The sequence below is a fragment of the Pseudorca crassidens genome, chromosome 3 (genome assembly GCF_039906515.1).
Source record: "Pseudorca crassidens isolate mPseCra1 chromosome 3, mPseCra1.hap1, whole genome shotgun sequence".
In the NCBI taxonomy this organism is placed as follows: domain Eukaryota; kingdom Metazoa; phylum Chordata; class Mammalia; order Artiodactyla; family Delphinidae; genus Pseudorca; species Pseudorca crassidens.
The window spans coordinates 41,996,433-42,019,302 of NC_090298.1; the positions used below are offsets into that span (position 1 = coordinate 41,996,433).

At 42.4% G+C, this 22,870-nt stretch overlaps 1 protein-coding gene across 1 annotated transcript; it reads left to right on the plus strand.

Annotated features, from left to right (window-relative positions):
• The first annotated feature begins 17,529 nt into the window (after positions 1 to 17,529).
• On the plus strand, positions 17,530 to 18,303 carry HSPB3 (heat shock protein family B (small) member 3). Its single transcript, XM_067730671.1, has one exon. The coding sequence runs from the start codon at positions 17,722 to 17,724 to the stop codon at positions 18,169 to 18,171; it is 450 nt and encodes a 149-aa protein (XP_067586772.1). The 5' UTR covers positions 17,530 to 17,721; the 3' UTR covers positions 18,172 to 18,303.
• Positions 18,304 to 22,870: the final 4,567 nt, after the last annotated feature.

Here is a 22,870-nt window from a genome sequence, read left to right on the forward strand (position 1 = left end):
AGGAAGAAAGACAAGTTAGGATGTTAGAGTTAAGTCCACAAATATATGGACTGAAATATGGGGGATCAGGAAGACGTGGGAACAAGGACCCATTTTCCAAAGCTGATTACTGCAGAAACAGATAGCCAATGTTCCAGGGATGACAGATGGAAGCACAGCACAGGGGAACCCATGTTTCCAAGATGGACAAACTGAAAGATGTGAAAAGAAGTGAAGAGAAATGCCTATTTCATATTATTAAATAAAAGTATATACGTGTATCATTTAAGTACATGGATAACTTATATGTGGAATGTAAAAAATACAACAAACTAGTAAATACAACAAAAAAGAAGCCGACTCACAGATATAGAGAACAAGCTAGTGGTTACCAGTGGGGAGAGGGAAGGGGGAGGGGCAAGATAGGGGTAGGGGATTAGGAGGTACGATCTGTTATGTATAAAATAAGTTACAAGGGGCTTCCCTGGTGGCGCAGTGGTTGAGAGTCCGCCTGCCGATGCAGGGGACACGGGTTCGTGCCCCGGTCCGGGAAGATCCCACATGCCACAGAGTGGCTGGGCCCGTGAGCCACGGCCACTGAGCCTGCGCATCTGGAGCCTGTGCTCTGCAACGGGAGAGGCCACAACAGTGAGAGGCCCGTGTACCGCAAAAAAAAAAAAAAAAAAAAAATAAGTTACAGGGATATATTGTACAACACAGGGAATATAGCCAATATTTTATAATAATGATAAATGGAGTATAACCTTTAAAAATTGTGAATCACTATATTGTACACCTGTAACTTATATAATATTGTACATCAACTATACTTCAATAATAAATAAACAAATAAATACACAGGTAAGAGCCTAAGGGATTCCCATTGTTAAAAAAATTTAAACATGCAGAAACACCAAATTTCGCTGTAACTTGGCCTCTATTTTCAGATCTTTAAAATACCTTTGCATTTTATATATCTATAATGACACAGTTAAATATCTATTGAAAACGTGGAGCTTTTTCACATCTTAAATAAATGGTGTCATATTGCACATATTCTGCAACTTAAATTTTCACCCAGTATTTCTGGAACATTGTTCCACAACGTTCACATTAAAAACCAAACCAAACCAAAGTAAACCAAAAAATTCAGCATGCTATTCCACAGTATGAATGTACCATGACAGATGTCATCAGTTCCCTACTGATAGGCACTTAGATGATTTCTAAGATTTCCCCTATCGGTACTGTGGTGAACATAATTGTACACTCCTTTTTGTACATGTGAGCTACTGTTTCTCCAGAGCAGAGTGTTTCCTATCATATACTATTTCTAGCACAGACAAGCCTGTCTGTAAGGATCCAAATTCTACTCTGTCCCTTTTCAGCTGTGTGTTGGGCAAATTACTTAACCTCTCTGTGCCCTTGTTTCATTTCCTCAGATTAGGTAATAATAAAATGTCTTTATAGGATTCGAGTGATGATTAAATGAGCTGATATAATATCCTAGGAACAGTGCCAGAGACATTTTGAGGGCCATAGAGCATTAGGTACTATTGTTACTCAGACAAATTATACAAACCTCTTATGTTTTAAGTAGATGATTCTGGGAAGGTAGTCAGGGGCTGGCTGTGCAGGCTTTGTTTGTTCAGCACTCTCAGGACAACAACAACAAAACCCTTCCCATGACACAAGATGTGAAAGGAGAGGTGGCCAGATTTATTTTAACAATACTAACATGATTTTATTTACTCTGCAACCAATATACGCCAGGCCCTTTGTTACTAGACATCTCAATGAATTCTCGAAACAACCCTCTGTGATATGGCCTGTTTTATGCCCATTTTACAGATGAGATAAACCAAGACCCAGAGTATCAGGAATGACACTAATTTACTTCTTTAAACTTACTTCCTCTGTGCATTTACACACACCCATACATATATACACACTCAGATATATATGTGTGTATATGTACGTAGATCTGTTTATGTGTATACACATAAGTGTAACAATAACATGTAACCTGGTAGGTCAGATTCTTTGAAAAAAACTCTATTATTTCAGTGTTTTACCCCCACCCCACGAAGGGAACAGGAGGTTGTCTCTGACCTAAGTATTTGAATAAAGAATCAGACAAAATGAAGAACAGTGAGAAAAGTGTGAAGAGATCCTCTTCTACAAGGTCTGGGATGACCCAGAGCTCCGGCCTTGAGGTGCATGGGCTCAACATGGGCTCTTAGAATTTCTGACTTTCTCCTGTGCTGTGGGCTGCAAAGCCCTAGTTAGAGCTCAGAGAAGCCAGGATTGAGGCATTAAAGGAGCCCAGGGCAGGACCCTGATTTGCCAGATTACTGATAAAAGTAGCTAAAAGATATGCTGGGCCTCTAGGCCTCAGAAACAAGCGTAGATTTTCCCGAGTGGAGATCCCTGATTCAGGGTATCATAAGGATCAGAGGATGAGGCTGGAATTGAGGAATCTTGCCTAGAGAAGTTTAGGCTGGGTGTCCAGTAGGGACAGACATCTCTGCCAGGTTGGGCTAAGGCTGTAGGGCCAGGCAGAGGTGGAAGCAGAATTTGGGTAGAACACAGCCACCTTCCTCTTGGCTGGAAGAGTCTGGCCTTGCCTCCATAATGACTGCCCCATATGATGAATCTCCTGCTTTTGCATCCTTCATTTAATTTGCCAATTCTTAAACCAAACCTGATTTTTGAGGCCAGTTCCTTCTGGGCAGTGTAACCTGGAAACATGACTTTCCTAAACAGGAAATATTTTGTTTTGTCTGCAGATTGGCCTTGACTGAGGTGCCTTGTTAATTTCCGGTCCTCTAGGTGACTGGGATGAATGCCGGTGGGCTCCGGCTGTCATTCTTCTTTGATCACTTGAGAGTCCCTCTGTGGAGTTGCTGCTTACCTACTGTGACTCTTTAATCTTCCTGAGGCAAACATGAATAGAAAGATACTTTGTGTGATCTCAGAAACGAATAGATTGTAAATCACCTATACTTCAATAAAAAAATTTTAAAAAAGGAAATGAATAGATCTTTCCAGTATTGTATGAAGGATGATTTCTAAAAATATTTTTATTACAGCATATTTGGTGAATAGATAGAAGGAAAGCAAAAGTAATGATGATACAAAACTAAAACACCCAGACTCCTGTAATTATTAATTGCAGCAAATTATTTCAACACTTAGTGGTTTAAAACACTTATTATCCAGTGTTTGTGGGTCAGAAGTTCCATAGTGGCTTAGCTGGGTGGTTCTGTCTCAGGTTTTCTCATGAGGTTGCAGGAAAGGTGCGATCGGGGCTGCAGTCGTCTGGAGACTTCACTGGGGTTGGCGGATTCTCTTCCAAAACAGTTCATCCACATGGTGATGGTTATTGAAAGGAGGCCTCAGTTCCTCCCAATGTGGGACGGTGGCAGGATTCCTTCACAGGGAGCAACTGAAGAGAGAGTAAGGTGAAAGCCTCATCGCCGCTTGTAATCTAGCCTCGGAAATCACACACTGTCATTTCTGCAACGTGCTCTTAGTTACACAAGGCAGCTGGATTGAATGTGACACATTACCAGCAGTCAAGGATCCTTGAGAGCCATTTTGGTGGCTGACTACCACACTAATCAAAAGAAATTGAGATGGAATTCAAACAGAGGAGGTAGATCACGGTGGCTAGATTGTGTCTCCGGTAGTAAGGCTGGAAGGAATTGATATGGAGAGGTCCGTAGAGGGCTCAGGTTCCAAGGTAACCTGACCAGTGGTGCAGTACACTTCTCAGGAGGAATTTAGGCCAGGCTTGGAGCTGGTGCTCTTAGGAGACACGGCTCAGGATAATTTCCTGCTGACATTGATGCCCGATCTTTTTCATTCTTCTCTTGATAGATCTCAGTAGTTACATTTAGTATATGGTTCTTCTCCATCATTTCAAAATGTGCCTAATTTTCAAAGAATTCCCATTCCTCTTTGAAAAATGTTGTATTTTCTTATTGCTCCAATGCTTCAGTAACTGAAAACTTCTCTTGTCCCTGGCTATTGCCTTTCTTTACTAAAAAATGGTACAACCCAACTCAAGGAAATTTTATTCTGAGTGTTTATCTCTAGTCTTCTTTTTCATTATTTGTCTCCTGCACTTATCTGAGAATTTAAGAAATGAATCTTTTATCTTTGTATAGCCAGTGCTTTTTCCAGACCTGGCACATAGTAGGTATTCAATTAATATATGTTGCTAAAATATATTTGAACATTAGAGGCCAACAAACATGGAAATATATTCTATAGTTTATTCCCTCTGCTGCTTACAGAGCCAGTGAAGCACATTAAAAAACAAACAAACAAGAAAACCAGTTTATTTTTAATTGCTTCAAAGTTATACCTTTACATTTTTTTCTTTTTTGGTTAACTTAGCAGAAATGCCCATTTCCTCCATAGAATAAGAGGATTTTCCCAATTAGTGTTAATGATCTCATGCCCTAGCTCCCTTTTTCCACGTTGTCTCGGGGAATTTTCTTGGTGATTTTCCATCCCTTTCAGAGTTAATGTTGTGGATGGCGGGTGGGCTGGGGGAGAGTATTTGTAGAGCTATGTAAGGGGTATAATTAGGATGGTGGTTTTGTGGCCCTGACTCTCCCCTCTCTTTGAAGATGATGTAAAAAGTCTATGAATTACTTGTCCTTGTGGCAAAAGAGTAAAAGCCTAGGTTAACTCAAGAAAAGATAAGAAATTTATTAATAGGGTCCCATGGAAGTCATGGATGAAAAAGAAGTCAGATCTCCGGAAGGGAGTGGAAACAGGTAGCGGGAAACCAACAATACCCCCCACCCCAATCTCTACATAGACTGTTTTCCTCTTCTCTCCAACCCCCATGGATGGCCAAGTATGGCCACTGAGTTAATTGTGTCCTCTGGGAAGCAGACACAGCATGATGTAGATCTGACCCGTGCCACAGGTAAGTGGGGAGGAAACAGGATCAGGCAGGGAGAGCCTCAGACCGGGATGCAGACATGATGGGGGCTCCAGAGCAAAGACGATCTGTAAGAGATCCGTGTTAACAGAAACATCCAGGCTCTAGAGCCCCCATGATGCTTAGTCATGGGGGGGGGGGTTGCCTAGAACAAGTGCGGCCTCAGCTCAAAAGCTGAAGGCTGTCACAGTTCTCACTTCTGGAAGTCGTCAGCTAACAGCACACTTGCATCTCCCAGCTCTGTCTTGGAGGGAAAATTGGATCGTACACTTCTGTGGCTGCCACAGCTATCAAGAAATCAAATGTTTCCTTGTCATTGCAAATCAAAACTAAGACTATTCCTAAAGGTTGTAATAACGTTCTGCTCTGGTAGCCCTGGGGGCATTGCATCACTCTATACTTTTCCTCAATTCTGCCCACCTCTGTAGCAGTCTGTTTTTTGAACTCTCCTTAAATGACTCAGTTTGCAGATGCCACATTTCCTGCTGGGAACTTGACTGACACATGTAAGGCAATGACCCGGGACTGTGTTTTGGAAATCTGGGAAAAAGTTTCAGTGGGTAAATGTCAAGCGGGGTGTGTGTGTGTGTGTGTGTGTGTGTGTGTGTGTGTGTGTGTGTGGGTGGGAAGGGTAGGAAGGAGGAGATGCAGGCAGTGAAGTTGTAAAGATAGGTTCCTTGGAGGTTACAGTCTTGAAGGCAGTAGAGTATCAAAGTCTACACTTTTCAGGGGTTGGGAAAAGTATCGTATAGTGTTGTGAGAAATGAAAGTAATACATTCCATAAAAGCACATCCTGTAACTACCATGATGTATCACAAGGAGTTGCTTAAGAGATGGCTAGATTGTTGCAATGAGATGTGGGGACACAGTAAAGTTAATGTTTTGTAGAAGGAAAGAAAGAAATGAACCCTTGAGTATTTGCCCTGTGCTGGTGTCCTGACATAACATTTCACTCAAGGAGACAAGCCTATTGACTTTGTTTCCTTCAAGCTATGAAGCCCATGAGCTGGCCATGAGACAGTGTATCTTGCTCTGGGCCTTAGAAAAAGACATCTTCAGAATGGTGTCCGCTGTGAGGATTCCCGCTGACGTATATAGAGGTAAAGAAACCACTGGGGTTTTTTCTGCCTTTTGACTATTACTGACCAATTGCTGTGGGTGGTGAGTTTCTAATATGAATTTTAATTAATTCCCACTGGGTCTTACTATCAAAACACTAAGCATGGCTTCCGCACACGTAGACAATTCATGCACCCAGTTTCTTAGCTGTCTCTCTAGTTCCTCCTGTGACCAACACACTGAGCACTTTATATGCACACAGGCCACCTTTTATTTTTATGTGAGACTACTTAGAACAGTGTCTGGTACTAGATGCTCTATATATGAACTCAATTGATGTTCAAAGAACTCAATGAGGTGGATACTAAGTTACATGTCCAGGTCAGAGGTGGAGTCAGGATTTGAACTCAGGCAACTGGCTCTGTAGCTTATGCTCTTGACCATCATGCAACAGGGCCTCTCCTGAGGTTTGAATGGGTGGGCCACATGCGCATGTGAGCAGATTGCATCAATTGGGTAAGCCTTCATTCTTCCTCCAAAAGGGGCTCCAAAGAGGACTTTCTGAGTCTAGGCTATAAAAATACCAACCTGAGTTTTTTTTTTTTTCACCTGCAAGATCTTTCACCTTAGATCTTAGTTGTTGTTTGTTTTGCAAGCAAAACGGAAAGTCTAGTCAAGTATGTTCCTCTAGAATTCCCATCAAGGCCAGGAAAATAGCACAGGAAGCTGCTTATGGATTTGAGGAACCATAAGAAGATCCTTCTGCCCCCAAATATGTCTCTAGTAGCTTGGATTGTGTCTGAAATGCCCCTTCTTGGAGTTAGTCCTTCAAGTCATGGATTCATTGGGATCTTGAGCCCCAGAATAAATTCCTCAAAGCTCCTTTGCCAATAGGTATCTGCTGGGCTTCCCTGGTGGCTCAGTGGTTGAGAGTCCGCCTGCTGATGCAGGGGACACGGATTCATGCCCCGGTCCGGGAGGATCCCACATGCCGCGGAGCGGCTGGGCCCGTGAGCCATGGGCGCTGAGCCTGCGCGTCCGGAGCCTGTGCTCCGCAACGGGAGAGGCCACAACAGTGAGAGGCCCGCGTACCGCAAAAAAAAAAAAAAAATAGGAATCTGCTTTCTAAAGGCTAACAGAAACCTACTCACACTAGCTCTAGAAATAAAGAGAATTTTATCCAAATGATACAAGTGTTGTTTGCCAAAGTACAAGGGCAGAAAGTCGCTTGGGAATTGGTTCTAAGCAATTTTTTGGTTTCTAGGGAATTCCTAATTCCAAGACAAATATTCTCACTGAGGCTGCGTGAGCACCCTTCAGTGCAATTCCCCACAGGGAAAGGAGAGTGAGGCAAACACGAGGACTGGCCCTCTCTGATTTGGCCCTGTCATGGCAGGAAATGCCATTTCAACGCCATGCACACCTCAGCCCAAGGGCCAACAGGGCCTGATGTCTCAGAATCCCAATTCCCCGTCCCCTAAAAAATTCGATTGGCTCAGCTCTTGTCAGGTGTCCACCCTGGGTCCACTCACCTGCCCTGGGAATGGGGCCACATGGTAGCTGCCAGGTCATGAGTGTGAAATGGACAGAAAGGGAGCTGCCAGGGCTGGGAAGTGGATGCACACAAAGAAGAAAATGATAATGCTTTGGAGAACGCTTCAGCAGACTGTATGGAATCAGCATCATACCTAAGTGTGTCTTCTTTTCTTCTCCATCTTTTCTCTTTTTAACTCGAAAGGGACCTTATAAATTTAGTTCAGTCCTTGTTTTCACTTTTCCACCTGAGAACTGAGGTTCATGGATGTGATGGTGACCTACCTGGGGTTACAGAGCTGGTTAGGACTCCCGGCTTCTATCTCTGCCCCTGACTGCTGGTCCTTCACTCTACCCTCTGCCCCACTGTCTCCAATCCTGCATTTTCTCTAACCTGACATCCTTATCTGACCTCTCAGTTAAACTATGTTGTGGAAGAAAGAACTCATACACCCTCACCCACTCCCCCACCCCCTGCTAAGAACCAGTTGTGAGCAAAGTATATTTCCTTGGAATTTCCCTCAGGTTAAAAAAGCAGACTTGATGTTAATGTTAATACCACCAAAGGGCTTAAAAGCAAATTGTGGAAAAAGAAAAAAAAATCATTTGATCATAGCTGATAAAGACACTCTGGCATGATAGGGAAGCTTTAATACATTCCTCCCAGGGTCTGGCTTGGTCTGAACCTTACCCGCAAAGAATTAGTGGCTTGTATAGTTACCCAGTAACATCTCACATTTGCCAAGGCCTTGATTAATGTTTAAAGAAACATGGGCAATGCCACATGCTATTCTTTTAAAAGAGCCACTACTGAGTTGAAATGGGTCAGTTTTTTCTCCAAAGAACTGTAATCCTATTGTGTATTACAAATAATAATATCTAATATTTACTGAACACTTTCTATGTGCCAGGTTCTAGTCTAAGTGTCTTATATCTCTTTTCTAATCCTCACAACAACCCTAAGAGACATATGTATTTTCCCCATTTTCCTGGCAAAGAAGAAATTAAGCCTCAGAGAGGTTGTGACTTGCCCTATATCAAGCAGATAGTAAAGGGCAGAGTGAGGATTCAAATTTAGGTCTTTATGTCCCTAAAAACTGTTCCTTCAGGACTTCCCTGGTGGCACAGTGGTTAAGAATCCGCCTGCCAACGCAGGGGACACGGATTCGATCCCTGGTCCAGGAAGATAACACATTCGGTGGAGCACCTAAGCCCGGGCACCACAACTACTGAGCCTGCGCTCTAGAGGCCATGAGCCGCAACTACTGAGCCCACGTGCCACAACTACTGAAGCCTGCACACCTACAGCCCATGCTCTGCAACAAGAGAAGCCACCGCAATGAGAAGCCTGCTCACCAAAATGAAGAGTAGCCCCTGCTTGCTGCAACTACGGAAAGCCCATGCACAGTAACGAAGACCCCCCGTGGTGATAAATAAATAAACAAACAAACAAATAAATAAACAAATCCATTTAAAAGAAAACCGTTCCTTTAATCACACCGTTATGATGCCTCTTTAGGTACTTTTATATAGAACTAGCATAGTTTACGCCTGGTAGTTTTCAATCGGAAAGCAAGGGTTTAAAATTTATTCTTCAAAAGTTTCCCAATTCTTATCCTGCCCCCTACCCCAATACAAATGATCTAAAAGCTGCAAGGGTTATGACAAATAAATGGGCTTAGTGTATGAGGACCTTTATTTGGAATAGAGTCAAAAGGCAAGAGGACTAAGAGTTGCTCATTTAGAATTTCAGTTATTATTAGTCTCTTATGAGTATAATTCTAATCTCTCCCACCAGAGGGCAGTTATCACATGAAAATATGAAACCACTCCTAGTGTTAACATGAGCCAAGATAGCTGCTTGGATTGGTCCTATTCTGGAGGGAGAAACCTTGCACCAAACACTGAGGGACAGTCAAAAGCATTCTTCTGTTTCCAAGATTTTATAATGTATTCCATTTAAATACCATCTGGGTTTCAGTAACCTGTACGGCCCTAGAAAATTAGATTTATATGCTTTTTCATGAGGATTCCAAAGAGTAGCTGAGAAAAAGGATTAAAGTTTTTGATAGACAGCAAATAACTTCAAGTGTCCAGTCTGCTTATGATTTGGAGAGACCACCAGAAACACTTGTATTTATTGATCACGTTGCACAATGCCTTATAGTGAAAATGCTTTATGGCCAGAATCAGATCCAATTTTCCCAATGTCCCTGGCAGGTAGGTTCTGTTAATTCTGCCCATTTTAGAGATGAGGACATTGAAACATACTCAGGTGAAGCAATGTGCCAAAGAATACACGCTTAGTTTATATTCTTAAGCAGCAGGAAGCAGTGGATCTGCTGGAGGTGTGTTGGGCCCAATTACAGAGACTGGGCACCAAGTTCGGGAGTGAGGTCCACTGGTGCTCAGAAAATCCATGTCAGGAAAGGGAGGGTGAGGCAGGGTAAATAGGAAGCTACCTGGTTGCTCTCGCCGGCTGCACTGCAGGCTCCACGACTAAGTCAAAAAGCATAGCTGCTTGAGTGATGGTTACAGACCATCTTTCCATGGTAGGTGAGGATCCCCTGTGCTGTTTTAAACCAGAATTTAGACAGCCTGGTATGAGTCTAGCTAGCAGGTGAGGGTATAGGAACTAGGACCCATGCCTACAGAACAGACAGGGTGGGTTCTCCATGGGTCCCCTGGACCCAGACACCGGCTGAGATTCGGAACAGGATCCAGGCCTTAAGAGGGCCTGTGGAACTTGGCAGGGAAGAAAGCAAAGGGAGGAGAAAATCTTGGCCAATGTTTAGCTTTACGAATTGGGCCAACTCCAAGAGCTGGCCGATTCCAGCTCTAATGTGAATCTGGTTGGAGACTCAGGAGGACCGGCAGACTCCCGGTTGTTGGCTATGCTACAGGCTCTGGGAAGGTCAGCTTTGATGTGGATCCCTGTGATAGTAGCTGAGGCTGTTAATGAGTCGTTGGTTATAATGGACTCGGGAGCAGAAGCAGAGCCAATCCTGAATGTGGGTGGCTTGGTAAACCCCCCAAGAAGGACTCAGGGAAGGCAGAGTGAACACAGTGTGCGCTCACTCCTGGTCCCCCATGAGCAGTGCCAGATGAACCTGGCCGCAACACTGCCATCAGGAAGCAACTTACAAGTTCAGAGTTGTGGACCTGAAGCTTCACAAGTACGTTATGAATCAATTGAACTAGTAGAATCTTTCAAAGCTTTTCTCATTCACCACTTGTTGAACACCTGCTCTATCTCCCAGGATTCCTAGCAGCATGCCTTGCTTAATAATGCATAAAATTAGATCCAGGTGTCTATAAGGTGCCAGGTGAACCTCATACACAGCAAGTAGAGGAAAATTGCTTTCAACTGAAGAAATACGGGCACTCACAGGCAGAAGGAGTGTGGAGTTGAGCCTTAAGGGAAGGACAGATTTTGAGCATCAGAAGTAGGATGAGGGCATCTGTATTTGTTTCATGATTGTGGTAACAAGTTACCACAAACTGCAAGACTTGACCCAATGGACTGTTATTCTCTCACAGTTCTGGAGGCCAGCAGTCCAAAATCAAGGAGTCAACAGGACGAGCTCCATCTGGAGGCTCCATGGGAGAATCTTGCCTCTTCCAGTTTAGAGTGGCTGCTGGAATTCCTTGGTTTGCGGCCCCATCACTCCAGTCTTCAAGACCAGCATCTTCAAATCTCTCTTTGCTCTGTCTTCATACCACCTTCTCCTCTGTGTGTGTTAAATCTCCCTCTGCCTCCTTTCTCTTGTGATGACATTTGGGGCTCGTCCAGATAATCCAGGGAAATCTCATCTCAAGATCCTTAATTTAATCACATCTGTAAAGTCTTTGCCATATAAAGGAACATTTGTAGATTCCAGGGTTTAGGACATGGACATCTTTTTTTTTGGCGGAGGGAGGATATTCTTCAGCCTACTATAGCATCCTGACTACAAGAAATAGCATGAGGGGGAAAAAGAGAGAAGCAGGAGCATTTGGAGGATAGCAGAACAGTGAGTCTAGAGGACAGGGATCATACGCTCTAGCCCCAGAAAATATGGCTTCCACATCTACCTTTTTGGTCATATTGGTGGGGAATATGACTCCCAGACCAAAGAGTTAGGAATATATGATGGAGGAAATTCCATAAAGGTATATTTAGAAAGAATAGTCGAGATCAGAATGTACAACCAAACAGTTTTCATGTGAGAAAGCCTAGAACCACTGCTAGTATTTGATCTAAGGAAGGGTGATGTGATGGAAGTGGTGTCTCAGGAAGATGACCTCCTCCATCCTCTCAACCCTGTTAAAATGTGTTTGCACTTATGGCTTCTATCTAAAATGTGATCTCCTTCATGGCCGTAAGGCTAACATTCCAGAGCTGACTCTGGCCTCCAAGATTGCAGCAAGGTCCAATCAAATTACCATTCAAATATTTTTAGGATTCCCTTAGGCAGATGTCTATGTTCTAACTTGGTTGTCACTTTTATCTCTTTCCAGACTGCTGCTATCATCTGCTTCTGTCTCATTACTTTTTCCTCAGGTACTGGAGGCCCTTTGCACTTGTTTCCCTAAAGCCTGGTACAATCCCTTGCTTAATTCCCCCAAAGACTAGTTGACACCAGGCTGAAATGCTGAACAAAAATCTTATTCATGATTTGAGGATGACATAAGGAAATTACTTTGTTTAAAAGAAATACTTAAAGCAGGATATTGGCCATCTAGCTCTCAGACTCGATCAACCATGGCCCCTCAGGGCCCCTTGCTAACCAGTTCTCTCCTTTCCATCAAACTAACAGTCGCTCTTCTTAAAAACATCTTATTAAAACAAAACAAGCCTTCCAGACCTCATGTCAGCCTCTAGTGAATCCTTTCCATTCCCTCCCACCCAGCTCCTTGAAATTGCAATATGCACTACCCAACCAACTGCAGTCCAACCTCTGCCCGACTTTGCCTCTGACTCTCCTTAAGTCAAAGGCACCCTCACTGCTAAGTCTGTGCTTCCATCCTTATCTTCCTTAACCTCTCAGCACTTGACACAAGCCATGCTGTCTGGTCTCACTACACCTCTTGCTTTCCTACCTACTCAATGTCTCACTGCAGCCGCAGAAGTAAAACCAGTCTAGACCATCACAGTCTCCCCGTAGAGGGGTAACTCATCCCACAAAGATGATAAACTACCTTACTTAATAATGGAAAAAGTTAACTAAGTGTTGCCCAAACTGTGGGCTGTGAAATCAATTTGGTGAGTTGCAAGGCTCACTGTTAAGCTAAATGGAATTAAACAGAGGCCATCAGAGTGCGTCACATGTAGTAAAGCTAAGGGTTTTGTACCCAGTATGTGTATATGTGTGTTCACTGGTGATGCTGAGTATGTTTCTTGTTGTGGGTATAGTCAGAAAAGTAAAAAAGGCACCTATCTGGATCTTCATGAAGTTAGCTTCTATATTTCAGAACAGAATTTGAACTTTAATTTGGAACAAAACCCCAAAATCTTCAATAGGCCTTTTGATTACAAGGAGAAAGAGTGTTTACCCTAAAACAAGGATTCTGGTGTCACTCTTAGAGCAACTGGTAGATATTTGAAAACAAAAATGCCATACAAGGCTCACCTCTCCAGCCTCGTTTCTCCCGCTCCCTACTCTGTGGTCTGCATTGTGGCTTCACCTTGTCCTTTTGTCCTCCAATCACAGGTTCTCTTCTGGCTCCAGGCCCTGGAATGTGCCATTCTATTGCTGGGAACACTCAAATCCCCCCTTCCCTTTCCAAAGCTCCATTTGTCCCCCTCTGTCAGCTTATCCAGACTGAGATATCACTCTTTTTAGGGAACCTTCTCAGACCCCAAGCCTAGTTGGTACTGAAATCCCCCAAATGAGCCCCTGGGCCATTGGGGTCTGGATGAGCAATTCATGAAGCTGACTAGAGCTGTGTCTCTCACCTTTTTTAAATTATTGCTCCATCCCTCCATCCCCCAGGAGTCTTTCAAGACATTTTTCATCTAATTTCGCCTCCCTCTCCCTGATGAAATTTTAATACCACAGATATTCTTTATGTCTGTTTATGTACTTGGCCCCTTTGGAGAGTCATAATCCATTATCTATAGCTAAGATTTGGTATAATCTTAGATAATATGATATGTATAAAATAGAGAACTAATAGGAACCTGCTGTATAAAAAATAAATAAAATACAATTCAAAAAAAATCTTAGATAATATGGATTTTTTTTTCTTTTTTTTGCTCCATAAGAACAGATTTTTGCCCCATTGAGAACGCATGGAATAGGATAAGATAAAACTCTACTTGTCGTCTTGACAGCACTAAGACAAAACTAGTTCGCATTCTTTCCATCAAGAGGCTTATGTCAAATGCTGAAGAGGTTAAGGTAAATAAGGTTAAAGTATAGATTTAGCAACGAGGCTGCCTTTGACCTCATTGAGGGCAGACTTATTTTGCAGCAACGTGGAGAGTGACCGTTGAATACAGGCTACCATTCAAGGAGCTGGGCTGGGAGGGGATAGAATAATTAGCTAGGGGATGACATAAGGTCTAGAAGGTCTTGTTTTGTTTTAGAAAGATGGGGCACAATGGACTTTAGGCTGATGGAGAGGAGCCTGTGGACACCGAGAGACTAGAGAACATGGAGAAAGGGCTAAGTGGTTGGACAGAAGCCCAGAGGAGGATGGAGGGGACAAGGGAATCCCGAGCAGAGGGGATGCGAGCACAGCCAGCTTCTCCCCGCTCAGACGTCTGGGCGTGAACGTGGAGGCAAGTCCCCTCAGCTGGGAGAGAGAGACCCGGGGCACAGCGAAGGCCTGAGGAGAGGAAGAAGTTTGCCATCTCCACTCTGGAGAAATAGGAGAAGCTGATCGAAATACACAGAAGGATGGCCAAGTGACATCGAGGGCCAGCTGAATGAAAAGCACAAAATTTGTAACAGTTGGATTATTTCTTTTTCCTAACACTTTCCAGGCACTGTCTTAGATGCTGGGGCTACAGCAGTGAACCCTAAGTTTCTGACCTCAAAGTGCCATTGTCTGTCTTCCCCAGCTGGAATTTAAATCCAGAAGTAAGGTAGTTTTTTTGTTTGTTTTTGTTTTGGCTGCGCGGCATGTGGGATCTTAGTTCCCTGACCACGGATCGAACCCGAGCCCCCTGCAGTGCGAGCGCGGAGTCTTAACCACTGGATAGCCAGGGAAGTCCCCAAGACTTTGGATTTTGGTTTTTTTCGGGGGGGGGGGTTCCACCACATAGCTTGTATATGGGATCTCAGTTCCCCAGACAGGGACCAAACCCGTGGCCCCTGCAGTGAGAGCACGGAGTCTTAACCTCTGGCCCACCAGGGAAGTCAGAAGTAAGACAGTTTTAGATGCTGATAATGGCGATGGAGATAAAATAGGGAAGTGACAGGAGGAAGACTCTGGCTAGATGATCAGGAAAGACCTGCCTGAAGAGATGACAACTGACCTGAATCCTGAATGGCTTCTGCCATTCTGAGGGTGGAGCTTTCAAAGCAAAAGGGACTCCAAGTGCAAAGGGCCTGAGGAAGAAAAAAGGTTGGCGTATTCGAGGACAGACAGGAGGCCAGTGAGGCTGAATCATATAGGATCTGGGGAGAGAGGCGGGGAGGAGGTCAGCAGGGGCCAAGAAATAGGTTCTTGAAGGCCGTGGTCAGGATTTTGGATTTCATTCTGGTTACAAGGAGAAGCTTCTGGTTGGGATTTTTAAGCAAGGGAGTGACATACTCTATCCTGTGCTTTGGAACAGTGGCTCTGCTTACAATGGGGAGGATGGACATTAGGGTAAGAGTGGGGGCAGGGAGACCAGATCAGAACCTGGGAGATTCTCCAAAAGGGTCAAGGGAGTTGATGAGAAGGAAGGCAGTTCAGGTGTAGGATTAGGGTCAAAGGACAGTTTGGGGAAAACAATAGAAATCTCGGGTGTTTGCGTGGGAAATGTGAATACTCTTTTTTAACCTCAGCAACTCACACAAGCAACGTGGGAACACCACTCCTATCTGCTCCTTCTTACCCATTTTAGAGACCCCTGGAGGCAAGAAACTATAAGACTAACTGGACATGTTTTTCTCTGTCCACCCTACCAGCATCTTTCCAGTATTTATTTTTTAACAGAGTTTATTTTTTTAGAGGAGTTTTAGTTTTAGGTTTTTAAATAGACATTTTTTAACAGCAGTTTTTTAGAACAGGGGTTGGGGGGAGGGGAGATGCATAGGTGGAGCACAAAGGATTTTTAGGGCAGTGAAACTACTCTGTATGACACTATTTTGGTGGATACATGCAATTATACCTTTGTGCAGATTCATAGAACGGGCAGCACAAAGAGTGAAACCAAATGGAAATTATTGTCTTTGGGTGATTATAATGTGTTAATGTAGATTCATCAGTTGTAACAAATGTACCGCTCTGGCGGGGATGCGGAGATGTTCATAGGGGAGGTTATGCACGTGTAGGGACAGGGAGTATATGGAAAGATCTCTGTATCTTCTTCTCAGTTTTGCTGGGACTCTTTTTAGGAATTTAAAGCCAAATCCTTAGTACTTTATCTATTTCCTGCCACTGGCAGTGAGTTCTGTTTTTGACTTACCACTCAGAGAGGCACTGAGGAAAACATCTCTCAATATTTTATGAGCTAGAGGACATTAACATCTCAAAGAGTACATTTTTCCCTTGAGGGTCACCAACCTGCAAAACGAAGGTCAAAAAAGCTGAGTGTGAACATGATTAGGGCATGTTCTTAAATATATACCAAAAAGTCCACACAGATTTTTAGAGTAATGGAAAAGAGCTAAAGGAAATGGTTCCCTTCTGTTTTCAGATTTTTTATTTTTTGTAGATTTTTTTATTTCATTCTAAGAAAACGGATATGCGTTTTAAGGAAAGGTTTTCTGGAGTCTACCCATTCTAGAAAATACTAACCTCTGTGGAGAGGAAGTGTTCTATGTTTAAAACCTTCTTGAGTGTATGCTCATTGCATACACACTGCAGAAATGAAAAGCACAAATGTGTTTATAGTGGTAAGCAAGGCTCCCCCCAGCCCCTACCTCCTGATCACTCTGTTACCCTCTCAGGAGGTACCTGCCATTCCCCATGACACAGCTTTCAGAGAGATTCTATTTGTACAAGCAAATACCTACTTATAAAAAAGATAAATCGTAGTGTATTATATGCTGTTCTGGACTTTTCTTTCGTACCTAACATGTCTTGGAGACCCTTCTATAGCAGTGGATAAAGAGTTGCCGCATGCTTTTTCAGTGTAAGTTTAATGTTAAGGTATTACAGTTAAGAAATTATATGTTATTTATTTTTGCCAATGAAACAGCAGAGCTGCAAATAGATTAATCCTTAGCTTTCTGGGCTTTAGTATCAAATAGTTCAAAGCTTTAACGTTTTTCTCTCCCCCAGGGCTCTGTTTTCCTTGCTAAGATGTCCCATTCTATGCCTGTCCAACTCCCATCTGAGGTTCGACATCATTGTCTGGTTTAGTCCTAGGATCTCATTTTTGATGAGTCAAATGTAATAAACCCAGATGGCGTGGCTCAGATGTCCCTTAAGTATAAAAGATTAAAGGATGAAGTGAAAGTAAATATATAGGACAGAGGGCTGAGGGTTTGTTGAATGTTTGATATTTGAATGTGTGTGCCTGTGTATCTTAATTCCTAATCAGTTACAGCTAAATTCACCTCCCCCCAGCTTTGCACTTGGAGACTAGGATTAATGCAGTTTTAGCTCATATCATAAGACGAGTGCACATCTCTGGGCTGTTCTGATCCGCTAGATCACTGTAGTTCACAAGGACGAAGCACTCCCTCAGATATTTCTCAAACACTGTTTCTGATTCTCTTTTTCTCTGGCGGTAAGCAAGGCAGACACACTTGCCAGGGATAACTGAGAATGTAAGGGCAATCCTTGACTCGGCAGCTCGAGCAGGCTGTGTTGCTAAAAGCAACTTCGAAACATGCCCTATAAATAGCCGTTCATTGTCAGCAGGAGTGAAAAGACAAGAGGGAGTGTGCGGCGCTGTGATTCAGGCCTAATTAAAGGGTTGCGTCTGCGCAGGGTTATAAGCGAAGAGCGGCTCCAACAGATCCTCTAGTCAGTAGGCAACTGCGAGGGTTCGACACGGACAACGTAGCCGGGGCGGAAGGCGTTCGATGCTGGCTTTGCCTCCACTATGGCAAAAATCATCTTGAGGCATCTCATAGAGACTCCAGTGCGATACGAGCAGGAGTTTGAAGCTCGAGGTCTGGAAGACTGCAGGCTGGATCACGCTTTATATGAACTGCCCGGGCCAACCACCGTGGACCTGGGGAAAGCCAGGGTGGCCCAGCCTGCCCCCGTGGACACCGTAGAGATGCCGCCCCAGAGAGACGAATCCCGCTTCCAGGTCCTGCTGGACGTGGTCCAGTTCCAACCCGAAGATATCATCATTCAGACCTTCGAAGGCTGGCTGCTGATTAAGGCTCAACACGGAACCAGAATGGACGAGCACGGTTTTATCTCAAGAAGCTTCACCCGACAGTATAAACTGCCCGACGGCACTGAAACCAAAGATTTGTCTGCCATCCTCTGTCACGACGGAATTCTGGTGGTGGAAGTGAAGGATTCAGTTGGGACCAAGTGAAATCTTATCGGTGCCTGTTCACACAGCACGAGGAAGATTCTGTTTCAGCCCATGGTGTCACGAGAATGTGTGTATTACCTACGTTTGAAATGATTTTTATGAAGATTAAAAATATAGACATAGTTCCTGGTATATTGAGGTTGTCTTTGTTACTTTTACTCAGAAAGGAAAATTATTAAATATGTTCCTACAGCTCAAGTTGTTGCTATTCTTACACCTGAGAAACATGAACAGTTTGGGAGACCATAGTGTGATAGCAGAGACGACTCAGAATTATTTCTTCGTTATTCCAACAATGCCAGAGAAGCTGCATTTTTAACAATTGATGGCAAAAGAGCCACATTAATTTAAGAAATTCTTATCCATTTTATGAAAACTTTATATTGCTGAAAAGAGCTGTGATCCCCTTCGCTTGATAAGCTTTTCTTTTCAGTATATTTTATTACAGTGGAGTGGAGCTTTGTAAACCTAGAGTCTGAAGGTTAAAGTACAGTATTTGAAAACTGGGTCTGAAATATATTTATGATTCACTACATTTGTTACTGCCTTAAACTTACGTTGGAATTTTCAGATATAAATCTGATTTTTAAAAGTTCCAAATACGTACCTCTTTTTTTTTTAAGCTAAACTGGATCTTATCTGCAGTGTTTTCTAAAGCACAGCGTATGTTCTGTGGCTACTTATGAAACATTAAGATGTATTAACTCATACTCATAAATTGAGTTTAGGAAACCACTTTAAAAAGTACAATTATCGAATTCAAAAAATTTTAAACTATGCTTTTTAAATGTTACTTAAAATTTTAGATTTCGGAAGATGGCAAAATGTACTGCATCTGTTCTCACTGCATAATCCTTGGCTTTAAGTAGCCTGGCAGGCAGTGGAAGTTCGGAGGCCGGAGCTTACATGGGAGTCTGAGTTTTTACAGCACAGGGGCTGCTTCTATTTCCCCCAACTGCTGCTTTGGCCCAAGGGAGCGCCTGACACACTGGTGATTAGGAATATTGTGTTCAACAGCTGGTCTGTGACATTCCAAAGATTTGCCATCCCATTCTGTACATATGAAATATTTCTTTGAGGAAGTAGCTGCTTTTACCCCATACCCCATGTGAGGCTGAGGACAGTGCTATGAATAGAAGAGGAATTCGGGTGTGGAAGACACCAGGGTAGCTACTGATTGCTGACAATACTGCTGAACTCCTCTATGGTGCTTTATTCGTAGTTCACATGCAAAAACGAGAGATATGAAACAACAGAAAAATAAATCGGACAGTTATGCAAGTGGTTTTGAAAACAGAGATGTTTGTTTACGGTCTAATTAAATTGAAAGGATTTTGAAGCTTCACGTTCATATGAGGTTACGGCCCATGGAGTGATGTTTGTGCATGCAACTCGAGAATCACAAATTTTGTTTGACAAAGTGAATATTACAGACCACCTCTGCTACATAACAAAGTTAATGGTAATTAATGAGATTGCATCTACTAATATGATTAGAACTGAGATACCATTTGTCCCACATTATTCTTTCCCATTGCTGGACAGAATAGTGTTAACACAAACTAGTGCTTTGAGAAACAAACACAAAAACCCCTCTCATGTGGCCTTGATCTTACTCTAGATGAGATTTTCTGAGAAAGCTCAGAAAGTGAAATTCTTACCACCAGGAGCCACTGATAGGAAATGTTTAAAAATTATAATTAAAATAAACACATCATTCAATTAACATTTATTTTTTCTAAGACAAATTTTAAAGTAATACACAGCCATTTTTTTGATTTGGAAAATAGATCAAATATTGTCAAAAATAAAAACCATTTATTGGTTGATAACATTTTCAACTAATCTTCACCATTCCTTACTTTAAATACTACTCTAAAGTATAAATGCTTGTGGTTGTAGGTTGGGGATAGAAATGGTGAAAAAAAAAGGGAAAAAAAACCCATTAATATTCTTTACGACCATGAGATAGCTACTTTTAACTCCTACTTCAATCTTCTCTTGCACATAAATACATGTATCACTCTTCACAAAATTAGGACTATATTTGCAAGGAGTTTTTTTTGTTTTGTTTTGTTTTTTAACATCTTTATTGGAGTATAATTGCTTTACAACGGTGTGTTAGTTTCTGCTGTATAACAAAGTGAATCAGCTATATGTATACATATATCCCCATATCTCCTCCCTCTTGCGTCTCCCTCCCACCCTCCCTATCCCACCCCTCTAGTTGGACACGAAGCACCGAGCTGATCTCCCTGTGCTATGCAGCTGCTTCCCACTAGCTATCTATTTTACATTTGGTAGTGTACATATGTCCATGCTACTCTCTCACTTCGTCCCAGCTTACACCTCCCTATCCCCGTGTCCTCAAGTCCATTCTCTATGCCTGTGTCTTTATTCCTGTCATGCCCCTAGATTCTTCAGAACAATTTTTTTTTTTTAGATTCCATATATATGTGTTAGCATATGGTATTTGTTTTTCTCTTTCTGACTTACTTCACTCTGTATGACAGTCTCTAGGTCCATCCACCTGACTACAAATAACTCAATTTCGTTTCTTTTTATGGCTGAGTAATATTCCGTTGTATATATGTGCCACATCGTCTTTATTCATTCATCTGTCAATGGACACTTAGGTTGCTTGCATGTCCTGGCTATTGTAAATAGAGCTGCTATGAACATTGTGGTACATGTATCTTTTTGAATTATGGTTTTCTCAGGGCATATGCCAAGTAATGGGATTGCTGAGTCATATGGTAGTTCTATTTTTAGTTTTTTAAGGGACTCCCATACTGTTCTCCAGAAGGCTGTATCAATTTACATTCCCACCAACAGTGCAAGAGGGTTCCCTTTTCTTCACACCCTCTCCAGCATTTATTGTTTGTAGATTTTTTTTGCGGTCCGCGGGCCTCTCACTTTTGCGGCCTCTCCCACTGCAGAGCACAGGCTCTGGATGTGCAGGCTCAGCGGCCATGGCTCACGGGCCCAGCCACTCCGCGGCACGTGGGATTCCCCCCAGACAGGGGCACGAACCCAGGTCCCCTGCATCAGTAGGCGGACTCCCAACCACTGTGCCACCAGGGAAGCCTTTTTGTAGATTTTTTGATGATGGCCATTCTGACTGGTGTGAGGTGATACCTCACTGTAGTTTTGATTTGCATTTCTCTAATGATTAGTGATGTTGAGCATCCTTTCATGTGTTTGTTGGCAATCTGTATATCTTTGGAGAAATGTCTATTTAGGTCTTCTGCCCATTTTTGTATTGGGTTGTTTGTTTTTTGGATATTGAACTGCATGAGCTGCTTGTATATTTTGGAGATTAATCCTTTGTCAATTGCTTCATTTGCAAATACTTTCTACCATTCTGAGTGTTGTCTTTTCGTTTTGTTTATGGTTTCCTTTGCTGTACAAAAGCTTTTAAGTTCCATTAGGTCCCAATTGTTTATTTTTGTTTTTATTTCCATTTCTATAGGAGGTTGGTAAAAAAGGATCTTGCTGTGATTTATGTCAGAGTGTTCTGCCTATGTTTTCCTCTAAGAGTTTTATAGTGTCTGGCTTTACATTTAGGTCTTTAATCTATTTTGAGTTTATTTTTGTGTATGGTGTTAGGGAGTGTTCTAATTTCATTCTTTTACATGTAGCTGTCCAGTTTTCCCAGCACCACTTATTGAAGAGGCTGTCTTTTCTCCATTGTAAATTCTTGCCTCCTTGATCAAAGATAAGGTGACCATATGTGCGTGGGTTTATCTCTGGGCTTTCTATCCTGTTCCATTAATCTATATTTCTATTTTTGTGCCAGTACCATACTGTCTTGATTACTGTAGCTTTGCGGTATAGTCTGAAGTCCAGGAGCCTGATTCCTCCAGCTCCGTTTTTCTTTCTCAAGATTGCTTTGGCTATTCGGGGTCTTTTGTGTTTCCATACAAATTGTGCAATTTTTTGTTCTAGTTCTGTGAAAAATGCCATTGGTAGTTTGATAGGGATTACACTGAATCTGCAGATTGCTTTGTGTAGCATAGTCATTTTCACAATATTGATTCTTCCAATCCAAGAACATGGTATATATCTCCATCTATTTGTATCATTTTTGATTTCTTTCATCAGTGTCTTATAGTTTTCTGCATACAGGTCTTTTGTCTCCTTAGGTAGGTTTATTCCTAGGTATTTTATTCTTTTTGTTGCAATGGTAAATGGGAGTGTTCCCTTAATTTCTCTTTCAAATTTTTCATCAGTAGTGTATAGGATTGCAAGAGATTTCTGTGCATTAATTTTGTATCCTGATACTTTACCAAATGCATTGATTAGCTCTAGTAGTTTTCTGGTAACATCTATAGGATTCTCTTTATATAGTATCATGTCATCTGCAAACAGTGACAGTTTTACTTCTTCTTTTCTGATTTGCATTCCTTTTCTTTCTTTTTCTTCTCTGAATGCTGTGGCTAAATCTTCCAAAACTATTTTGAATAATAGTGGTGAGAGTGGGCAACCTTGTCTTGTTCTTGACCTTAGTGGAAATGGTTTCAGTTTTTCACCACTGAGAACGATGTTGGCTGTGGGTTTGTCATATATGGTGGTTTTTTTGAGGTTAGTTCCTTCTATGCCCACTTTCTGGAGGGTTTTTATCATAAATGGGTGTTGAATTCTGTCGAAAGCTTCTTCTGCATCTATTGAGACGATCATAGGCTTTTCTCCTTCAGTT

Coding starts and splice junctions, on each gene's coding strand:
- HSPB3 (XM_067730671.1), top strand. CDS start 17,722: ATGGCAAAAATCATCTTGAGGCATCTCATAGAGACTCCAGTGCGATAC.